The sequence below is a fragment of the Gouania willdenowi genome, chromosome 1 (assembly GCF_900634775.1).
Source record: "Gouania willdenowi chromosome 1, fGouWil2.1, whole genome shotgun sequence".
Classification (NCBI taxonomy): Eukaryota; Metazoa; Chordata; class Actinopteri; order Blenniiformes; family Gobiesocidae; genus Gouania; species Gouania willdenowi.
Genome location: NC_041044.1, coordinates 6,467,620 through 6,489,484, shown reverse-complemented (window position 1 = coordinate 6,489,484; position 21,865 = coordinate 6,467,620). Strand labels below are relative to the sequence as shown.

The 21,865-nt window shown below is 39.8% G+C and overlaps 1 protein-coding gene across 1 annotated transcript; it reads left to right on the top strand.

The window, feature by feature from the left end:
- The first annotated feature begins 2,931 nt into the window (after positions 1-2,931).
- Positions 2,932-12,141, top strand: elfn2a (extracellular leucine-rich repeat and fibronectin type III domain containing 2a). The gene is made up of 4 exons (XM_028449337.1): positions 2,932-3,152; positions 8,344-8,493; positions 8,712-9,706; positions 10,015-12,141. The coding sequence occupies exons 1-4, from the start codon at positions 2,949-2,951 to the stop codon at positions 11,609-11,611; spliced, it is 2,946 nt and encodes a 981-aa protein (XP_028305138.1). The 5' UTR covers positions 2,932-2,948; the 3' UTR covers positions 11,612-12,141.
- The last annotated feature ends 9,724 nt before the right edge of the window (positions 12,142-21,865 follow it).

The window sequence follows — 21,865 nt, the reverse complement described above, 5'->3', positions numbered from 1 at the left end:
GTTGTACATTTCATACTGTGCAATATTTCTATTTTTATAATTCTGCTATAGTTTACTTCATACTATGCAATATTTATATTTTATATTTCTGCTATAGTTTACTTCATACTGTGCAATATTTTCATTTTATATATCTGCTATAGTTTACTTCTTACTGTGCAATATTTATATTTTATATTTCTGCAATACTTGCACGTTTCATACAGTGCAATATTTATATTTTCATATATCTGCAATAGTTTACATTTACTGTGCAAATATTTATTTTTTATTTCTGCAATATCTATTCATAATTTACTATGCTGCTACCTGTAAATAACTCCTACCATACATAGCCCATCTTACCTTAATTCGAGTAACTTTTTTTATATTCTTCTTCTGTTGTTTTTCTTTTAAGCTGTGTGCACTTTAAGGTGAAGCCAAATCATTTCATTGTACAATTGTATAATGACAATAAAGGCATTCTGATTTTGATTCATTCAAAACAAACTACAAGTGAGAATCTAGATTAAAATACACGAGAAGCATAAAACAGGACAACTATCAATCGCCAGCCGTATTGTACAATACAAAGACTATACAAACTCCTTTCTTCTTTACATGGACAACACTGTCCTGACCCACAGAAACAGGGAAACCTTAACAGAAAACCAACATAATAAACCGGGAAAAGGGAAAGCACTCAGGTCATTGGTTGCACACATGAGGGACTGTAAAATACTGCATAAGCAGACATAGATATTTGAGCAAGCATCATAAAACCACACAAATAACCCATATTATACCAACAGTGAGACCAATAAATGGAGACATGAGCAAATGTTTAAAAAATGAATTCAAAATAAAGTGACAAAGCCCACAGACCCTTACATCCTGAGAATAAAACATCACAGAGGCAAAGCAATGAGAGGAAAGAAAAGAAAGGAGCACCAATAGATTACTCCCACTTGAGGAGATCCTATTCTTTCACTTACCTGGGATGAGACAGTCGAGCAAGAGTAAAATTCTTGTTGACTTTAACGAAGCAGAGCTGAAGAAATGACTACTTCTCAATTTTATTTCTATCAACTTCCTTGTGTCATTCAACTCTGGGCTCGAGAACTTTTCTGCTGGGAACGGAAACAAAACTTTAGAAACAAATTAAAAAGAGTGTCTGCTGTAGGGATGAGATACATATTATTTTACACTGGATTAGAGTTTAATCCACGGATAATCCCCTGAGAAAGGTAAATAGCTACATGTCAGTGAGTATCTGGTTAAGACATGCAAATTACAGCGCTCTCTCTGTTTCCCACTTAGCCCATTTCCTCATTATCCATCCCTAAATTAATGCAACTGTAGCAATTTCCTATTTTTTCTAAAATGTAGCTCAGATTTTAAATGATGTAAATACAGCAGCATGCTGCCAAACATTGTTAGCAATTAGAAGAACAATAAAGGTGGTTTTCTTATAATGTCATTGGTATTCCTACTGCTGCATTATGTGGTCATGTTGGAGGGAAATATTTAAATTATTCCAAAGAATGAATGACAATAGGCTAAAAATAATTGTATAGATTGTGATTGACTTAAATGTTGAATTGGTTCAGGGGATTTTTTGGAACAAACTCTCCTATTATCTTTGGGGTCAATTTGACCCCATTTAATGTTTATCATTGAAAAAAATAATGGTTGACCCTTTTGTTTTTTTGCAGTTGGTTCTGTTTGTTTCATGACTTTTTCTAATTTGATGGGGACAATTGATCACACATAAAATTGTCATGATGGGAGGACAGACAGTTGACAATACCTACTACTCAGACCTGCCAAAGTAGGGCTGATATTTGCCGCGTTGTGGAGGTAGGACATTGGTAGTTCATGCAAATGAAGGGAGGAACAAACACGAAAAAACTCAAATAATTCCTCATTGTGCTCTGTGTGTATTGCAATCTGCACACTCTCTCTCTAGAAAATGTCCTCTAGGAAAAGGTTTACTATCAATGAGGTTTTGGAACAGCTCTTTCACAGTGAAAGTGACGTAGAGGAAAATGTATCTGAGACAGAGGACTTTATTGTGAATGACCCCAAATATATTACAAAAATTAGATAAAAGGGGCGTTCACCAACATCACTCACTATGGTTCATTCTGTGACAGTCATGAATGTGCACCCCAAATTAGAAAGGATTTGGATGAAAGATTTTCAAGATACACTAACTCTCTCTAAAACTGAAAGTTTGACCTGATGGTGACGCTGCAGGAAAGGTCATATCATCATCACAACCAATAGGCTTCATACTCTAGTGGTCATTAATGTTGTCAGTAAATTTGAGAAGACTTAGATGAAAACTATTCAAGATAAATTACTTCTAATTTAAACGTTTGGCCTGATGGTGGCGCTAGAGAGCAGGTCAAGGTCTTATTATCAAGGGATTATTTACTGTATGTATTCAACAAAGTGTCTGACAAAAACTTGGACAACAATTTTCTGACAATCATTTTCTGGAGGCAAATATCTCTGTGGTCAGATTGAGCCCAAGGGTAAAATAAAGTTTAAAAGCTTTGTTCAAAGCAGTTTTTGGTTTGTTAGTGTGGGGGCGAAATAAAATATGTTCCTTTTTTCTCTCTTTGTCTCTGTCTGATAGGTATTCCAACCTTTCTCTGTAAGGAACCCCTTTTCTTCTGAGTGGTCAAGACTTGTGAGAGGCCATGTGTCCCGCCTGGAGTGATCAGCTCCAAGACCCTCTCATGTGGAACACGTAAAATGAGGACAGGCATTGGCGCCACGCTACAAGCTCAACTTGAATTATCTTGAAGAAGTCCTTTCATTCACCTCCTGCTTTATTTGGATTTGGCTCGTTCACCCTGCGTTGGCTTTGAAGTCTAACTGCTCAGGTCAACTTCATCCTGTTGTTGCTTTTTTTCCTTTGAGCACATCCTGACTGAAGTGACCTCAAACACTGCTAAACCATGGCCGGACTTTGCTCTCGCTTTCTGCCTGCGTCCTCCCTGCTTGTCTGCCTCCTGCTCCCCACGCTGTTGCTCCTCAACCTGCCAGGTGTGGTTAAAGGAGACTGCTGGCTGATCGAGGGGGACAAAGGCTACGTTTGGTTGGCTATCTGCAGCCAGAACCAGCCGCCGTATGAGACCATCCCCCAGCACATCAACAGCACGGTCAGTATGAGCTCATCTATCAAGAAAACTACTGCAAGTGTGGCCACTTTGTTTAAATATCAGGTATACCACAAAGTGTAACATCTTGCTTTTGTCAAAGTAATCTGACACATAAAAAAAAAATAAAAAACATAATTGCAAAAAAAGAAAAGATTTAAAAAAAAAAAGCTCCAGGATATGATAACTAACACTAACTTTTCACCAGAGATGGGAACAAGTCAGTGCTTCTCAACTAAGTCTAAGTCATGTCATTAAAGTCCTGAGTCAAGTCCCAAGTCAAGACAATCAAGTCCAAGTCAAGTCTTGAGTCAAAACCGTTCAAGTCAAGTCAAAAGTCCTCAACTTTAATTTACAAGTTTTTAAAAAGGCATGGGTACATAATGTATCACAGCTAGCCCCATGTTACAGAGCTTTATATACAAAAAAAATGAATTACTTGAACAAAGTACATATTTGTCAAATAATAGTGATATAATCTGACACTTCGTATTAGATTTTACAATTTCACTGTTCTTCTGTTGACCAAACAAACAATAATCAATAATCATACTGGGATGTAGAATGAGGTAAAATTTTTCCGAACCCATTATTAAATATCAGAGGTGTGAACTCGAGTTACATGACATGGACTCGACTTGGACTCAAGTCACAAATTTGTTGACTTTAGACTTGACAAAATAATGAAGGACTTGCTATTCGACTTAGACTTGAAAATAAACGACTCGTGACTAAACTCAGACTTTAGCCTTTAGACTCAGAAAGATTTCACTTCCTGCCCTTCCATGACAAAAGATTTAAAAAAAAGCAATTATTGTTAACGAGAAATAAGTCTGGTCAAAAATGCTGAACGGCACTCTGCCATTTGACTTTGATTGACAGCTATCAGTCTTGGAATCATTTTCTCTGCTAGTGAGCATACATCTCTGCCTAGCTTGATATTTTCACCTGCTTCCTGATTGGCTGTCAGTTTGTTTAAAGGTAGACCTGTCAGTCAAAGTTCAGTTTGCTTTTGGAAGGCAGAGTTCTATCCCTCAGGGGTTTGAGCAGACGTATTGCTCATTAATAATGATTTTACCAGTGTTTGGAATAACGGCGTTTAAAATAATGGCGTTAGGTAACAGCGTTTGGTTTTCAGTAACGGGGTAATCTAACTAATTACTTTTTATGTCGTTACAACGCCGTTATCGTTACTGAATGTTAAATGCGGTGCGTTACATGCATTGATTAAATAAACTGTGATCCGAAAGTATCCCTGGCTTCTTACTCAGCTGTAGTGAGGAGGTGGGTTAGAAACAAGGTGAGCGATTATGATTGGCTAAGGCGGCGTCATGTTCCATGGTAGCCAATCAGAGCCAGTGTTTTTACTCATGTGCCAACACACATGCACACACACACACACACTACAGATTTGATGAAGCAGCAGAGATGGTGAGTGTGGAGCAGTCTGATGAAAAGTTGTCATAAGGTGACGATACATTGTATCCAGGAGTGAAGACTTTGTCGACATCCGTTGTAAGCAACTCAAATTTAATGAAGCACCTCATGACACACACATCTAAAAAATCTTGACATATAGCAACTTTTTTTTTAACAGTAACGCAAATAGTTACTTTTCTTGGTAATGAGTTACTTTCATTATAGAGTAATTTAGTTACTAACTCTATTACTTTTTGGAACAAGTAGTGAGTAACTATAACTAATTACTTATTTAAAGTAACGTTCCCAACTTACTTTCTAAAATATTTTGTCATGGAAGGGTAGGAAGTCAAGTCTTCCTAGTCAAAAGGCTCAAGTCCAAGTTAAGTTGTCATTTGTTTTCAAGTTTAAGTCGAGTTGAAAGTCTTTTGTGATTTTGTTGAGTCTAAAGTCATCAAATTTGTGACTAGAGTCCAAGTCATGTAAATGGAGTCCATTCCTCTGCTTTTCTTGGATTGAAACAATGGTGGATGTTGATATTGTTGCTTTCCACGGATATGCCCAAATACGGATGAAATTTAATGTCTCACAGAGTAGTGCTGTAGTAGTCGAGACTGGTCTTGGTCGTGCCCGGACTCTGAAGCATTTTGACTTGGTCTTGTCTCGGACTGGGGCGGCCCGGACCGTTCGAGACCAGCACTAATTCCTGCTATTTTTAAAGTTTTTTATAATGTGATAATAACAAGGAGAAGAAAGGGATAAAACAATCCTTCATTCATTCTTTAATCCACCCCGTATAATGACCGCAAACTTCCTTAATGTGACTGAGTGACCTGTGTGACACACACACACACACAAGCAGGAGAGAGAGGCGGGAGCTAAACATGTCCGCTGTGTAGGTGACCAACCATGTTATTTCTTGGCAGAAATACTTTTAAACACTTGCTGTACATTCAGCTGACTGTATTTAAAAGAGAGATAATGTTATTTAACTGTCAAACCTTGTCATAATTTTATTTATTTATATATTTTTTTTAATTTAAAAAAAAATGTTTATTGTCTTGGTCTTGACTCGGTCTCGGCTCCCGGAAGTCTTGGTCTTGTCTTGGTCTCGGTGCATTCTGGTCTCGGGCAAGTCTTGGTCTTGGATTGTGTGGTCTTGAACACAACACTATCACAGAGTGACATCATATCACAGGGAACACTATAAACAAACCAGAACAAAATTGGCATCAAACAAATCTGTGTTTTCCTTATCTGGTGAAGAAGCACAAGAAATCAAATAAAAAATTGTATCAAAAACCCTTTTAAAGAAGGTTTTCCTGCCTGGTGCCATCTTTGCATCCAATAAAAGAAGAACTTTTCCCCCTGGGATTAATAAAGGAATTCTGATTCTAATTCTGATTCATTAGTTGACACACCGATAGTTAGTAATAGAGTTAAAAAAAAAACAACCTACTTGTGGCAATTTCTACCTTCAACAATTAGGAGTTTTCAGAAGAATCACCTTTGACTTATTAATCTATGACATCTACGCTGTTTCTTTGTGTTACATATTGTCCACAGCAGCTTTATGTAATGCAAATTTATAGTAATTTAAAAATAATAACCTACAGCCATGCTTAAGGGACTAATTCCTCACATTAAATATTAATCTAAGATGTGCAGTCTAAACAGGTGGGGAACATTATTAGTGAGGGTGCATAGCAGCCTATTGCTGTTATGCTCTGACTGTCATTGGCTCTGTATAATAGCAAAACTAATGAACATGTTGCCAACACCCCTCCCTAGGGGAACCCTATGGCTTGCTGCCTCAGGCACATGCCGACCTTGCCTATTGCTACTCAACCTATTTGACTTTAAAGCTGTCTTTTCAAAGCCAGAAACGATAACTCCATATTTAGTCACAGTTAGAAATCCAAGCCTAGCAGGGGATAATAACAGCATTTCCAGCTTAAATTATACTAATATGAAAACCTTTACTAAACTAAATAAATACTGCTATGTTCAATAGGCTCTGGATCATCTTGGGATAGGTAGAAAATCATAGTTTGGCAGTACTAGTGCAGTTCAGTTGATAATTATACTATTATTTTGGTGTTAAACAAACAAAACAAATAAAAATAGACGCTTTCACAAAACCTTGAATTAAAGTATGGTACTACTGTACAGGAATCCTATATCTATCGTCTGCATCATCTCACTGTCTCTATGTCACATGAATGCTTTTCATACAGTATAACAGTGGTTCTCAAACCTTCTTGACTCAAGTACCCCCTTTCTCCTTTTTCTAAATCCAAATACCCCCTTTGTCCGACTACAACATTTTGGTCAGAATTCTATGAAAAAACATTTATAGAGCATAATGATGCAATAAATGAGTGACAACACACATTTTAAAGAATCAGATTTTCTGAATAGTGCAAAGAAACTGTATTTAGTGCCTCCTGAATAAAAGTATTTCTAAAATTTTATCATTTTTTGTCATCTCCTGCCTGGGGTTGTACCAAGATTGACAATTGCATTTTCAGATCATATTCAAATCAAGATAATTTCCATCATCATTATTATGATTAGCATTTTAACTAGAAACAAACATTAAGGTGTAACACTGCCCTGTATTTTTTATCCTTCCTTTAATAAAGTATTTCTTAGCCTTCTTTAGGGAGGGCTGGTGATGGTCACAATTATGCAATAAAATAAATTCATTTATTTAATTGCAATAGCAAAACATGCATTGCTGTCTAAAAAAGATTGCACTTCTTGTGGTGTTGACCTTTGACAGCATGTGCAGACAAAGTAAAAAAAAAAAAAAAAAAAACTTACAACTGTCTTAGCAATAAGATCAAATAATAAAATAACACTGGTGCTGCTTAATATTGTAAAGCAGTGGTTCTTAACCTGGGTCAATCTCAGGTTTTCGGCAGAGGTCAAGACACACACAATGTACTACACAAAATATATTCCCACGATAAACTAGTTTAATGAAATAATAACTATAATAATGTTAAATGTAATTGAAATAATTATTTCTAAACATTTAAAACATTTTGAGCAAAACAAAACATCGGTCCGGGATTTTGTGTATATATTTATTATTATCACATTTTATTTTTCCAATTACGAAGGGTTCGGAACCACTGGTGTAAAGCCTAAACATATTTAGAGCTACAAAAATTATCCCAAACATTGAAACAAAAACAAAAACAAATCAAACAAACAAAAAAAATAAAATAATAATCATCATAAAACGGATATTTAAAAAACAGAAACAATTATAGAAACACATTTTTTTCTATGCTGATTCTTTTATTTAGATTATTTCAAATTTACTCTTCAATGATCTTTATTATGTATAAATTACAGGCATAAACAACCAACTTTTATCAAGTTTTCTTAATCAATATGATCCAAATGTATGTAACTATACAAAATCTAATTAATCTAAAACTGTGTTCCAATTTGTGGACGCAACGTTTGTTCTTTGAATACCACTTAGATGGATTTGTAGGATAATTCTAAATTTATATTTGGTGTCTTCTCTATATCCTCCTGGGGGTATGCATTTGCTTTGGCTGTGATTACCTTTGTTAATTTGCGTTTTGTTTGGACTGTGGAAAACTCTTCTCTAATAACAGACTTCCTCAGGACAAACTACAATGTTATCACTTGTGTATTCATTGATTCAAAGTTCAGATATTTCTTCATCATGACCATAGGCTGCAGGCAATTCCTTAAAGTTGTTTTTTGTTCTTGTTTTTGTTTTTTTTTTCAGGTTCATGACTTGAGGTTGAATGAGAATAAAATCAAGGCAGTGCTCTTCATCTCTATGTACCGCTTTACAAACCTCACGGACCTTAACCTGACCAAGAACGAAATCAGCTATATTGAGGATGGAGCCTTTGCTGGACAGGCCAACCTACAGGTCTGTAACCCTTTCATTCCAAGATTTCTCTTGTATTTTTAAATTATCATGAAGGAAGGAAAAAAATAGACAGGTCCTCAATATTTTTGACTCACTTGGATAAACCCATTTAGTAACAGCTAATAATTATTGTATACAAACTATTATTTTTATATTTTAATCAACATTCTTTAGACTTGGTAATGTTGAGTCATGTTGTGACTTTATTTCTCTGGCAGGTTTTACAGCTGGGCTACAACAAGATGACTAATCTGACTGAGGGTATGTTGAGAGGTCTGGGCCGGATGCAGTGCCTCTTCTTACAACACAACCTCATTGAGGTCATTGCCACAAATGCCTTCTGGGAGTGCCCTAACCTCAACAGTTTAGACCTATCCTCTAATAAGTTATCACGTCTTGATCCGTCCACCTTCACCACTCTTGCCAGGCTGATGGTCTGTGAACTAGCAGGAAATCCATTCCACTGTGGTTGTGATCTTTACAGCTTTCTCACTTGGCTGGAAGAGTTCAATAATGTCACCCACACCTACGACCGCCTTCAGTGTGAGACACCTCCAGAAATGACTGGTTACCCTCTCCTGAGCCCAGTGCCTGGACATGGCAGAAATGCTCGTTTTATTCTTTTGTCCATGTGTCGTCGTGGTGCGTTGTTTCCAGGTTTGACCTCCCAGATGCCTGATTCAGATGGTTCAGGGATGGGTATGGACAATCCAGATCAAGGTCTGTACCACCAACCAGTCATAAACTCCACCCCTGATCCCAACTACAATCATCAGATCTCTTTAAAGCTCCAAAGCGTATCCCTCTCCACAGCCTCTCTAATTGTTCAGATCCCTCGACCGTACAGTAAGATGTACATCCTCTCCAAGATCAACCACACCTTCAGTGAGGATATAATGCCACTCAAAAACAAAAAGGACATTATTCATTTAGACAAACTCAAACCACACACCAACTACACTTATTGTGTGGCCTCTGCGGGCAAAACCCAACGTTACAACCATACTTGTCTTTCCTTTTCAACACGAGCTATTGAGCCAGGGGATGCACGGACCAATCCATCCACAACCACGCACTACATTATGACCATCCTTGGATGTCTGTTTGGCATGGTAATTGTGCTTGGAGTTGTCTATTACTGTCTCCGACGACGACGCATCCAGGAAGAGAAGGAAAAGGCTATTAGTGTGAAGAAAACCATTCTGGAGATGAGGTACATTGGTTTTATCCACTGTATAACTGGTAGATTTATCCAGTAGATGTTGCATGTTGTAAAAAGTGACCCAAGAAAATACTTAGAGTAACTAAATGTAACTAAAATGTTGAGAGCTGGACCAGGATCAATGAACGGCACTACCTCATACTTAAATACATTTGGATTCAGCAGAAAAAAGTGGTATGGGGGTTTAGTTACTCTTTAATGTTCTAATTCTAGATTGACTTTATTTGAAGAGTGCAAACTATTTTAAGTTATGCACATTGGGCAGCCTGTTAAGAAATTTCTGATCTTTCTTTCCTCAGGTATGGCCCGGAGGCAGCTGCAGCAGTAGCCAATGACCCAGGTGCCATGCAACGCCTCCAGGAGCAAGCTCACCACCAGCACCATCATTCCGGTGGCGGCGGAGGCAAGCTACCTCAATCTGCCTCTTCCAGCACTGGCATGCTCCATGGTTCGACAAACACCAGCTCCTCCCGCCTCTCCACTCTGCCCCAGGTGGAAAAAATGGCCACAGCATTTACCGAGGCAATTGGCGGAAAGAGCAACTACATGGATGTGAGGACTGGTTTGGCAGTTGATGGTCGGGAGGCAGTGGGTGCAGGTGGGGCATCAGGTGTGGGAGGAGAAGTAGTTGTTGATATGCGAGGTGGGGCTGAAAATGGCCTTGAGGCAGGGGAGGACTCAGATGACGATGGACATGGTTCAGCATCTGAGATCTCTACGATTGCGAAGGAAGTGGATAAGGTTAACCAAATCATCAATAATTGCATTGATGCCCTGAAGTTGGATGCCTCAGCTGGTGCTGTTACCACAGCTGACAATGTGACCTCTGTTTCCTCTCCTCAGCCTCCTTGCATTGCGTCCCTACCCCGTAACCTTCTGCCTCTTTCTCCAGGTCATCCCAATGATCAAATCATGGCGTCCTCCCCTAAAATACATACAAAGGCTCACACACAACAGCATCTACAGCCACATATTCCACCACATCCTCAGCAACATCCCCAGGCACACCCTCAGGCTCATACACAGATTCATCCCCAACTCCATCAGCAGCCTCATCCTTCTATGGCCCCTGTGCCTTTGGTGATGCCCTTGTCTGAAAGGCCAGGTATCAGCGGCGGGGGGTTTCTTTCTCCTCCTTATCGTGACCCGCCCCCGGCCAATGCAGTGCGGCCCCTCCAGAGGCAGTTAAGTGCTGATACTGCTGTAGGAAAGAACCGATGTGGGGGCCCTCCTCCAGGATCTGTGAAGAATACAAGAGTGTACAGCGTGGATATCCCAGAACCGCGAAGTGATCCCCCTCCCAAATATCCAATAGAAAAAGGAAGCCCTGTTGGTTGTAGCGGAGGAAGCGGAAGTGGAGGAGGTGGTGGAATGGGCTGCAATGGAAATGGTATGGGAAACGTAAATGGGGGTGGAGTGAATTTGAATGGGGGCGGAATGGGATGCAGTAATGGAAGTGGAGGAGGGGTAGTCAAACCTGGACAGCAGCAACATCACTTGGAGGTACAGCCCGACTACCACAGTTCTGAGCACCGTCACTCATTTCCCGCACTCTACTCTGAGGGCGGCTGTGAGTCGCCGACTCCAGCCCAAAAGGCTTCCTTTCTCAAGCCGTTGGGTCGTACCAAGAGGGATGCTACAGCTGCTTACTCCCAGCTCTCGCCATCTCGTCATCACAACTACAACTCTGGATACTCATCCAGTCCAGAATACTCTTCAGAGAGCACGCTTCGGATTTGGGAACGTTTTCGGCCATACAAGAAAAACCCCAGAGAAGAGGCCTCCTATATAGCAGCAGGTCACGCCCTACGTAAGAAGGTGCAGTTTGCCAAGGACGAGGACCTTCATGATATTTTAGACTACTGGAAGGGTGTATCTGCCCAGCAGAAGCTGTGAGAAGAAAAATCATATCATAATCCATGATTATAATGTGAACACAGAGAGAAGACTCATACTTGGCATTGATGTTTATGTAGCAAAGCAGGTATGGATATTTCTTTGGAGAGGTCTTTGCTGGGGGCCGCTAACCACTGGATCTGAAGGTAAAGAGGTATTATCTTCTGGTGTGTTTATGAAAATGTATCCTCTACCAGATGTTTGACATTTTAAGTGCAGTTTGAAAGTGTGGGATATTTCATTACGATATCACTAGTTATCAGACACAAATCAAGCTGTTAACCGTACTGCCTGATACTGGGCACTTTGGTCCATGCTGAATTTAAAGGCCGGTAATTTTCCCATTAATACTAGTGCACTGTAGCTCCGTTATCATCAGGAGCAGAATTGCCAATAGCTTAAGCTCCTTTTGACTTCATTCTCATCCCATCAAACACTGTTCAGAAAAAATATTATCCTGTGTCAATGCCACCACCTGCTTTCCCATTAGGCATTATCCAAGGTCATAATGATGGTTTAAGGTGGGTAATTAAACATTTAATGTGTTTGTTTTAGCACAGACTTGACTCTCCCCTTTAGGGGGGGATATTCAACGATACTTATCAAGCTAATTGTTCTTTCTGGTAATTTGCTACTGTGAGAGTACATGGGCAAGCAATGTTGTGAACATGCTTCTTGTTTGGAACTCCTAATCATTGCTATTTAGTGCAGCGTTGATATGTAGATCCATTATGCACAAGCTCGTGTGCAAGATTACATGTGGGTGGAAAAGAAGGGTTGAGTTGAGTCAGAAATTACTCTCCATCTTCTCCATGAATGCAAGGAAATATCTAATTTATAGATAATAACCCAGATGGGGGTTGTGTTCTTCATCTACAGGTGTAGCATTAAAACGAGTAAGTCATCCTTAAAGTTCTTGAGAGGGGTTGGGGAGGGTGATGCTGCTTGGTGAGACAGGTGTAAGCTTCTATATTAAAGAACAAGGGTTCTAATTTAGAATTAGAAGCAGAGTGAATGTTGGTTCGAGGTTTTCTGTGTCTGAATCTCATTTTAAACAAAGTATTGAGATGAGGCGGCTTTCAGCACATCCTCCACATTACATTAAAACGCTGACGGCAAGGATGCATTTTTTATAAAGATTTTAATGCTCACAGTACTACTTGGTGATATGAAGTGAAACGTAGGTGGGATTTATACCCCGGGGTTGTATTTTGATTGAATCTGAATGACTCTACACTACAACCTGATCCTGTTGCTGTGGACCAAAGTGCCCTCAGGATGTGCAGTATTACACGTTTCATTTCCATTTGAAGATCCAAATGCTACATGCATTCCAGTTATTCATAAAACCTTTACATAGAAAGTTTTGCCAGAAATGGGAGATTTTGTTTCATGTGGAAGTAGTTATTTGTGGAAGGTAAACAGCTATCTCATTTATATTGCCAATATTTTAATTTATGTGATTATATAATTTTTCAAATTATTATTATTCAACACATTTGGGGCATGAAATTTTCTGTTGTATCTGGCAAAACTAATTACTTTTCTTATAAAAATGTTATGAAGGTGGGCATTTATTCCCTCAACTGGTATATGTGAATTTTTGCACATAAGTTTTCTTTTTTCTCATTATTTGTTGAAAGGTATATAAACTAAATGTAGACATATGTATCTAATACTATTTTTTGAAATTGTGGCTGGGTTCATTTGGTTAACACAGGAACAAGAGCAAGGTTTGGTGAGACTGTGGACCAAACAAGAGGATTAACTTGTATTAAACACATCGATAAATTACACAACATACACAATGACTCCATTTATTACCATCAGTTTATAAAATCATTACTTTACACAATGTGCTTTCTTCACTACTGCTATACTGATACGTTAACTATTCTATATCAGTGGTTCTCAAACCTTTCTGGTTCAAGTACCCCATTCTCTAACTTTTGAATCTAAGTCCCCCCTTTGCCCAAACTACAACATTTTGCTCAGAATACAATGAAAAAACAACTATAGAGCATAATGATGGAATGAATAAGTGATAACACACATATATTGAAACGATTGCAGTATCCAACATTAGTCCAGTTTTCACTATATGTTTTTGTTGCTTTGCTGCATTCATTATTTCTTCCTCCAACATGTTCCTGCTTTCTCTATTTTATTCTAATTCACCTCCAGACATGTCAGCCAGGGTCTTGTCAGATTTACATCAAGGCTTGACCAGACAGGTCAAGGTGAACTACTCTAACATATAACCTGCGGGGTATTACATAACCTATTTTGGGTCTGATGTTCTAGATCACAAGCGTGAAACTCATGGGCTGGGGGCAAAATCCGGCCCGTAGGAGCATCCAATTCGGCCCCCAGGAGAAAACATGAAACATTGCATAAATGAAACTAAACACTCCTGGTGCTTATATCACATGATTGCAGTCATTTATGATGTTACACTGTTAAAAAAACTCTCACAAAATCCTTTATTTTCCCTCAAATTATAACACAACATTTCTCTTCATTAAATAGAAATTGGTCACAAAATTAAGGAAATTTAAAGTGAATATCCTGTTGGGACTGATAAATATCACTCATTGCTTGGATATTATTGGTTTCCTACATATTTTGTATTTTGTGTATACATTGAAGTGCAAACTATATATAATTATGTTGAAATCACTAGTTTTCCCACATAAAAATCTGTGGCCCACTTGAGATGCAACTGCTCCGTATTTGGCCCCTGAACTAAATGCTAAATGGAAGATATTTAGTATCTTTATGAGAGACAAATCGTTATAGTTTAGCATTAATTTTAGGACGATATCTCACATGACAACATCTTGCGATATCAAAGGATCTCCAGATTTCTCATTCATGGTCTGGGTTGTATTGAAGCATCTCACTGCACTGTGTTTCTTTAATCAATATGATAATAAACAAATTAATAGATATTTTAATGTAAATAAGCATATAATATCAATCTTGTGAAAATGATAGTTTGTACTTTACCGTATCGTCCCATCACTAATTAAAATCCTTGCAGTGCCTGGAATAAGCTACTAATCATTTCATTTGATCACCTCATGGTTTCACTTATATCAAAACTCACATAGTATCAAAACTAAATGGACAACTTTGATTAATTCAATGTTGGACAAAAAATATTAGATTCCGGAATCACTGATTCAGATCTGATTCTCTGATTCTTCTCTATGAATACAAAGAAATACATAAATACATATTGTTTTTATTGTAAGAATGAATAAATACATCACAGATATATATGAAATACAATTAGGATTTTAGGATGTTTTTTTACTCCTGTTCCTTGTAGGACAGGTTTCACACAACTTTACAATTAATAAGTATGAATTTATGTGTAGTTATCTTTAGTGCTGAAGCAGAAAATATGAATTTTCATTGAGTGGGACACCTTTTTCTTTACCTTTCATATCACTACTTTTTCTGCTTTTGATAATTCATTCTGTTTTATGAGTAACGACATTTCCCTATACTTTTGTCGTCTGTAACAGTCATTACCAAACAGCCGCTAGCATTCATGATGGGATGTTAAAGGCTTGTCATTGCTTTGCTACAGATTCCACTGATCTTTGCTTGGATTGATCGAATGTAATTTGGGCAAGTGGGACCACATTAAAAACACTGTGGTAATTCCCTTTGGGGCACTACGTTGGACAGGCTCCTTTTTTATTAAAGCCCAGTGATCTATTTTGGTCCTTTTTTTTGTTCTACTTGCACTTGCAGCTCCCATCTGTGTTAGGTTTAAGAATCCACTTATTAATTAGTTTTAGATTAGTACCACAGGCTATGTAGCTATATGTAGGAGGAGAATCTTTAGAAAAATAATGGACTCATTTGAAAGCATGTGGGGTCACATGCATAAAGCCTTCAGGCTCTCTAGTAAAAAAGAGAACTAATGTTTGCACAGGTGTATAAGCACAGCGTCCGACTCAAAAATAACCCTAAACTTTTCAAATTATAAATGAACACACTCTCCCTCTGCTTGTGTTTCATCTATGACTATTGTCTAAAAGCGAATCCGTCAAACATCAACCAAGCCTTGCTCATCTTCCTCAGTTAACCCTCTCATTGCCCACAGCATGTGTTTCTACAAGACCTACTTAAGGTTGACAGCAAAGGTTTTTGATCTGTCTTCTTTACTATGAAGGGTGTCTGATTGTGGCCCTCAGAGGCCAAGGTCTGCAAGCGGAAACTGATGCATCCACAGATATTGTATCCCGGGGATTGCCCATGTGTTCTCTCTCCTGTCTGGCCAATTAACCACAATGATGAATCAATGTAAAGGAGAGTCAGCCAGTATAAGGCCTCCAGAAGAATAATTTAATAGGAAACAACTGAGATAGCACAATATGTGGCAGTCCCTTCATGTGTTGAGCTGTGACTTTGATACTGTGCCCAGTGTCGCCTCCATGCAAATTATTAACCATTCAAATTAAACTGGAACTTTCATATGAAAGTAGATATGTCGCAAAATGAGAGATCTTGTTACAAAACGTTAGGGAAAAAATGTGAACCTGTAGAGTTCAAATTTAAACCCAAAGAAAAATATTCACAAATGTGTAGACTTATATACAGTAGTCCCTCATTTATTGCGGGGGTTACGTTCTAAAATTAATCGCAATAGGCGAAATCCGCGAAGTAGTCAGCTTTATTTTTTACAATTATTATACATGTTTTCAGGCTGTAAAACCCCTCACCACATCCTTTATACACTTTTCTCAGACAGGAATTTACATTTCTCTCTTGTTTAAACAAAGTTCAAACCTGTGTAGATTTTAAAACATAACGTCACATCAACACGGACACCGGTCTGTTCACCCATTCAACCATGGAGTAGAAGCTGTGTGTGACCACCTGGAGCTGTATGACACGACCTTTATAACCAGGACCGGACTAGGAAGGATTAGGCGTGGAGGAGAATCAGCGAGGAGGTGGTAGTGGTTCTCTCTGTAGCACTGAGCTCGGATAGCATTAGCCGCTAATCGCACGGCTATTTTCACTAGGGGTTTATGTTCATGAGAGGAGAAAAAGGAGAGCAGCTCCTCGCTTCAGCAGGCAGTGAAACTCACCCAGTTGGATGTTTCGCTGGTGGGTGAACGCAGCATTAGCCAATCAGAACGCAATGTGCGTTCATACGCTGTAAAAAAAAAAATGCATTTAAATTTGCATTGTAAAAAAAAGCCGCGAAAGATGAACCGTGATATAGCGAGGGACTACATTTGTAATGCAACATTTAATCGCATGGTTTTTAATTAGTTGTGTCAGTTAACGTTGACAACCACAACTTTCCAGTTACAACTTCTGGAATCTGCCGCTACGGACGCATAAACTAATTTTCTCGCGTGATGATGCTGCTTGAGTTTTGCAGCATCATTAGCTGACGTCTGTTGCAAAACACATTTTTCTGGGTTTAAATTTTAACCCTACAGGTTCACGTTTTTTCCCATAATTTACGACATAATATTAATTTCACGTGTTGATATTTTATACACAAGTTCACATCACATTCTACAAGCTCTCGCATTTTGCAACATATCTAGCATCATACTTTTGGTGTTTAAATTTGTTAGCAGATCAACCAGAATCATTATGGTTCCCTGATCCAGCTCTGATGTGTGATAAAAACCTGGTTTTCCAAAGACTGGAGCAAAGTATTTTGGGTTTCTTGTTCTTCAAGACACAGCTACTTGTTACCTTGATGACTTGATGTTACGCAAGTTTACTTTTGCACATTATTTTCCACAGGATATTATATACCAGCCCTCCTGACGCTCTCCTGCTTGAGTTTAGTTGCTCTGATTATATGGACCTGCAGTGATGAACCTGCATACGTGCAATGGTTTCTTGGGGAAAGGGAGTGAGGTCTCTTTTCTCCTGTTTGACTAAACTCATGAAAGCATTAGTGAAAGGGTTGCAGTGGGAACGCACAGACTAAAGGCAGCACTCCTCTTCCTATATATAAGCCCCAACTCACCCACTCTTTATGTTGAACTATCAAATAGACCACAAGAGCCTGTGCTGTGAGCATAATTTTGTAACTCGTTCTCGGACTTACTGACAGCACAGAAAATAGGAGTCGTGGGACAGAAGTTTCCAGATAGAGCAAGTTAAGCCAAACATCTCTGAAATGTAATGTGTGGCCTTCCTTGGACTTTCCGAACACAGTGCATTCTTATATTTATGTTGTCAACATGTAAAATATGATACATTTGTACATCAGAAACATTACAAAGGCTGCGTTTGATGAGAGTAGAAATAAAGTATTTTTGTGCTGAGTGTGACAGGGTGGAACAGTCCTGTTTACCCCCGGAGGGCCTCACGGAGCCAGGCTAGTTTCTCTTTATCGTCACGATTGTAATTGGAAATGTCCAAATGTTTTTTTTTTATTACTTTTCTAAAAATGATATATCAGTCCATGCTCACAAATACCTGCACGAATGAGAAAATTGGTGCTAGCTTTATATTCAAATATCCAAATGTCACACAAACAGAAGATTTAATTTTAAAATGCAGCTTTTTTTTTTTTTGTCTGCACATGTTGTCAAAGATCAACACTACAAGAACTGCAATCTTTATTAGACAGCAACGCATTTTCTTTTGTGTTTTGTTATTGCAATTAAATAAATTGCATTATTTTATTGCATAATTGTGACCATCACCAGCCCTCCCTAAGGAAGGGTAAGAAACACTTTATGAAAGGGAGAATATAAAAAGAGAGGGCAGTGTTACACCTAGGTGAGGGGGTGGGGGGAGGGGGAAGAGAGCAGGGAGGAGCGATTCAAGGTAGAGAAATGGAAGGGTGGGGCGGAGTTGATTACTGTAAAGTGAGAGTGAGATGTGAAGTTGTAGGCGTGAAGCTTAACTATAATTGTGGTGGCTGTGGGCAGAGTGAAGGAGTGAGTGGTAATACCTGAAACAGGTATTTGGGATCAACGTGTCTAGAGTTAAACCCACTTTAAGTTTTATCCCACAGTCCAAGGCATGCTAGTGCATCGTAGACCGATATGTGCAAGATACCGCCACTGTAAACCCAAGCGCTGCCCCGGACTCGAGGACGCGGCCAGGGAGCCCAGACAACCCCCCCGGCCGAGCAGCCCCCCAGATGCCCCCAAGACACCAAGCCGAGAGGCAGCCACCGCCCCCCACATACACACCCGAGAAAGCACCTTGAAGCCGAGGAGCCGGCGCACTCCTCCCCCGCCCCTAACCCCAAGGCCCCCCACCGACATCCACCCCACCACCCCCACCCCCACCCCCAATCCCCCGAGGGGAGGGCCCAGAGAGCCCCACGCCCGAGACCCCAGCAGAGGGGCCAAGGCCCACACCCAGCAGACGGCCAGAGCTGCGACGAACGGGCACCCGTCAGTGGGCCCAGAGCCAGTAGGGACCGGGCCCCAGGCCAGAAGGACCCGGAATAGCAGCACCGGGAGCAGCACGCCCGAGGACAACGACCACACGCCGCATCGCCAGTCCCCAGGCGCACCGACCCAGCCCCCCAAAGCGCCCCAGGTCACCCTTTTTTGACACCGCCAGTGCGATGCGCCTCAGTTATTGTTAAAGTCCCGCCGCCGCCCCACCCACCCCCAAGGGCCCAGCCAGACCGCCACGCCGGGTACCGCCCAAGCAGGGGCCACCCCACGCCGCACCCACTGGTATGCAGGAGCACGGCCCGCACCACCTACACTGGAAGACCCCCACCAGGACCGGCCAAGCCCGCCGGTCCCCAGGAGCACCCCCCCGGGACTGGGAGCCCCCAAGGGCGAGACCCCGGGCGAAGCAAACCCGCCCCTTCCCCGCTACAAACGCCAGCACCCCCCAGCGCACCCACCCCCCACACCGGCGAGGCGGGCCACCCCGGGCCTGCACACACCAAGGACAGCCCCCAAGGCGACCAGGAGATGAGACAAGGACCAAGCCACACCCATAGGGAAGAGGCACCCCCCCTCCCCGCCGATCCGACACCGCCCGGTGAGACCCCGCGAAGAGAGCCCCCAGCAGCACCCCCCCCACGCCCCCTGAGACCCACCGCACCATCCTAATGTATTTGCATTCTACACGGTGGCCCAGCCATCAACAGAGGGATCAGGCCCCCACCCGACAGGCCCAAATGTGTGATCCTACCCACCTTCCTGTTATGGTGCCTCACCATTACCCAATGGAGAGGCACTTTCCTATTCCCTGTGTGAATGTGTGTGTTTAGTGATTGTATGAGGTGCAATATATGTATATGTGTATGTCGTGCAAATAGATCCGGAGGGTGGAAGTGGTAGTCGCACCCTCCGGGTGGTGGTGTGTTGAGATGCGATTAAAATTGGAGGGATTGGTAGGGCTATTTGAGGTGGTTCTGTTTTGATTTTAAGTCAGTAAAGCAAAATAACCACTGTTAATTTGTTATTTTGATTTGGTTTTAAAACAGAATAACCAAAGACCAAAGGGTACACGGATTAAAGTGTACTATTTAAATACTTCTTAGGACTAAATTGGCCCAATTTTAGTATACAAAAAGTACACTTTATATATACTGTAAGTGTAAATTAAGTTACCATTTAGTACATGCTAAAAGCTTTATTCCATACTGCAAGTAAACTTACAGGTTTATTATTCTATACTAGAATTATAGAACCGAAACCACTTTCACTTAAATTAGCACTTTTTTTTTATGAAATAGACTGCAATATACTTTTAACTTAAATTCACTTAGACAAAAAGAACAAGTTAAACTGCTTATAAATGTAATATATTAATTATTATTTGGCAAATCAAAAACTTGATGAAAACAAATTGAAATCTATTTGGAATGAATAATTCTGAAAATAAATGTTCATAAGTTCATATCAGGAGGTTCACTGCTCTCCATGAAGTACATAAATGTAATTTTTTATGCTCATAAAACTCCTTTTAACCTATTAGTGGTAAAAAAAAAAAGGAAAAAAGTCTCAGATGTGTGTGACCTTTCACTGTACTTTTGACTAAAATAACATTTGGAAAATTGAGCAAAATAGGTCTTGGGTGTATAAAGGCCATTATAATTCTCATGCCTTTGCTAATGTGTGTAAGGAACTTAATGTCAAGAGTTCACATAGGTTGAGCTACAGGTCCACAAACCTCCTTTGATACTGAACAGCTCAACAAAAAGTCGCCATTACTCCTAATTCTATTTTCTGATGGCAAATGTCAGAATAATTAGGAAATTAGAGCTTTGTTTGGACGGACGCTTTGACCTTTTAGGAGAGTAGAACTTTTAATCAAGCTCATTTGGTCCAAACTTAGCTACTAAAAGGACAAGGACAGTCCATTTGATGAAATGTATTGTTTGCTTTGTACAGTATAGGTTCAAAATGCATAACATCATTATTAGTAGTCTAGTACAGTGTTTCTCAAACGGGGTTTGTGTACCCCTAGTGGTACGCGATGGCACTACAAGGGGTACTTGAGAGAGTGAAAATGAACAACTAAAATGTCAGCCTTGGTCCCACCCAGGCATTAGATGACTGGAAATGATAAAAACTATAGACATAAATCTATTCAGGAGCCACTAAATTAGTGTTTTTCAACCTTGGGCTCGAAACCCCATGTGGGGTCGCCTAAAATTTCTGAAAAATTCAAATACATTTTTTAATTGTTATTCTTTTTCAAACAACTGTATTTCCATACTTTCACATTGTGAATTTAGTTCAACTACATTGCAGTAAAAATAAATATCTGTGCTCAAACATGATCAAAAACTAATTCTAGAAAAAAAGTGGGACACCAGAAATTATTAATATGAAAATGGGGTCACAATCCATAAAAGGTTGGGAACCACTGCACTAAATACTGTTTCTTTCTGCTTATTTACAAATTGAGATTCTTTAAAATGTGTGTGATCAGTAGTTAATTCCATCATTATGTTCTATAGTTGTTTTTAAATCATTTCTAAGCAAAATGTTGTAGTTGGACAAAGGCGGTACTTGGATTCATAAATAAGACAATGGGGTACTAGAACCAGTATAAACATTTCCCTCGTATCCAGGTTAATTTAACGTAGGCTAGCCTGGCTCCGTAAAGTGGCCCCTACGGAGGACGCGGGACTGTTTTATTCAAAGTAAATACTTCTGTTGTTTCTGCAGTTGAGCTGAGGCTTGATTCATTTATGACTCATTTCTATGTTTGCAAAATCAAACAATCAGCGGACGTGAGAAGGACAGAGGTCCTCATGAACCGACAACACAA

Coding starts and splice junctions, on each gene's coding strand:
- elfn2a (XM_028449337.1), top strand. CDS start 2,949: ATGGCCGGACTTTGCTCTCGCTTTCTGCCTGCGTCCTCCCTGCTTGTC. Junction 3,153..8,343: donor CCCAGCACATCAACAGCACG/GTCAGTATGAGC, acceptor TTTTTTTTTCAG/GTTCATGACTTGAGGTTGAA. Junction 8,494..8,711: donor CTGGACAGGCCAACCTACAG/GTCTGTAACCCT, acceptor TTTCTCTGGCAG/GTTTTACAGCTGGGCTACAA.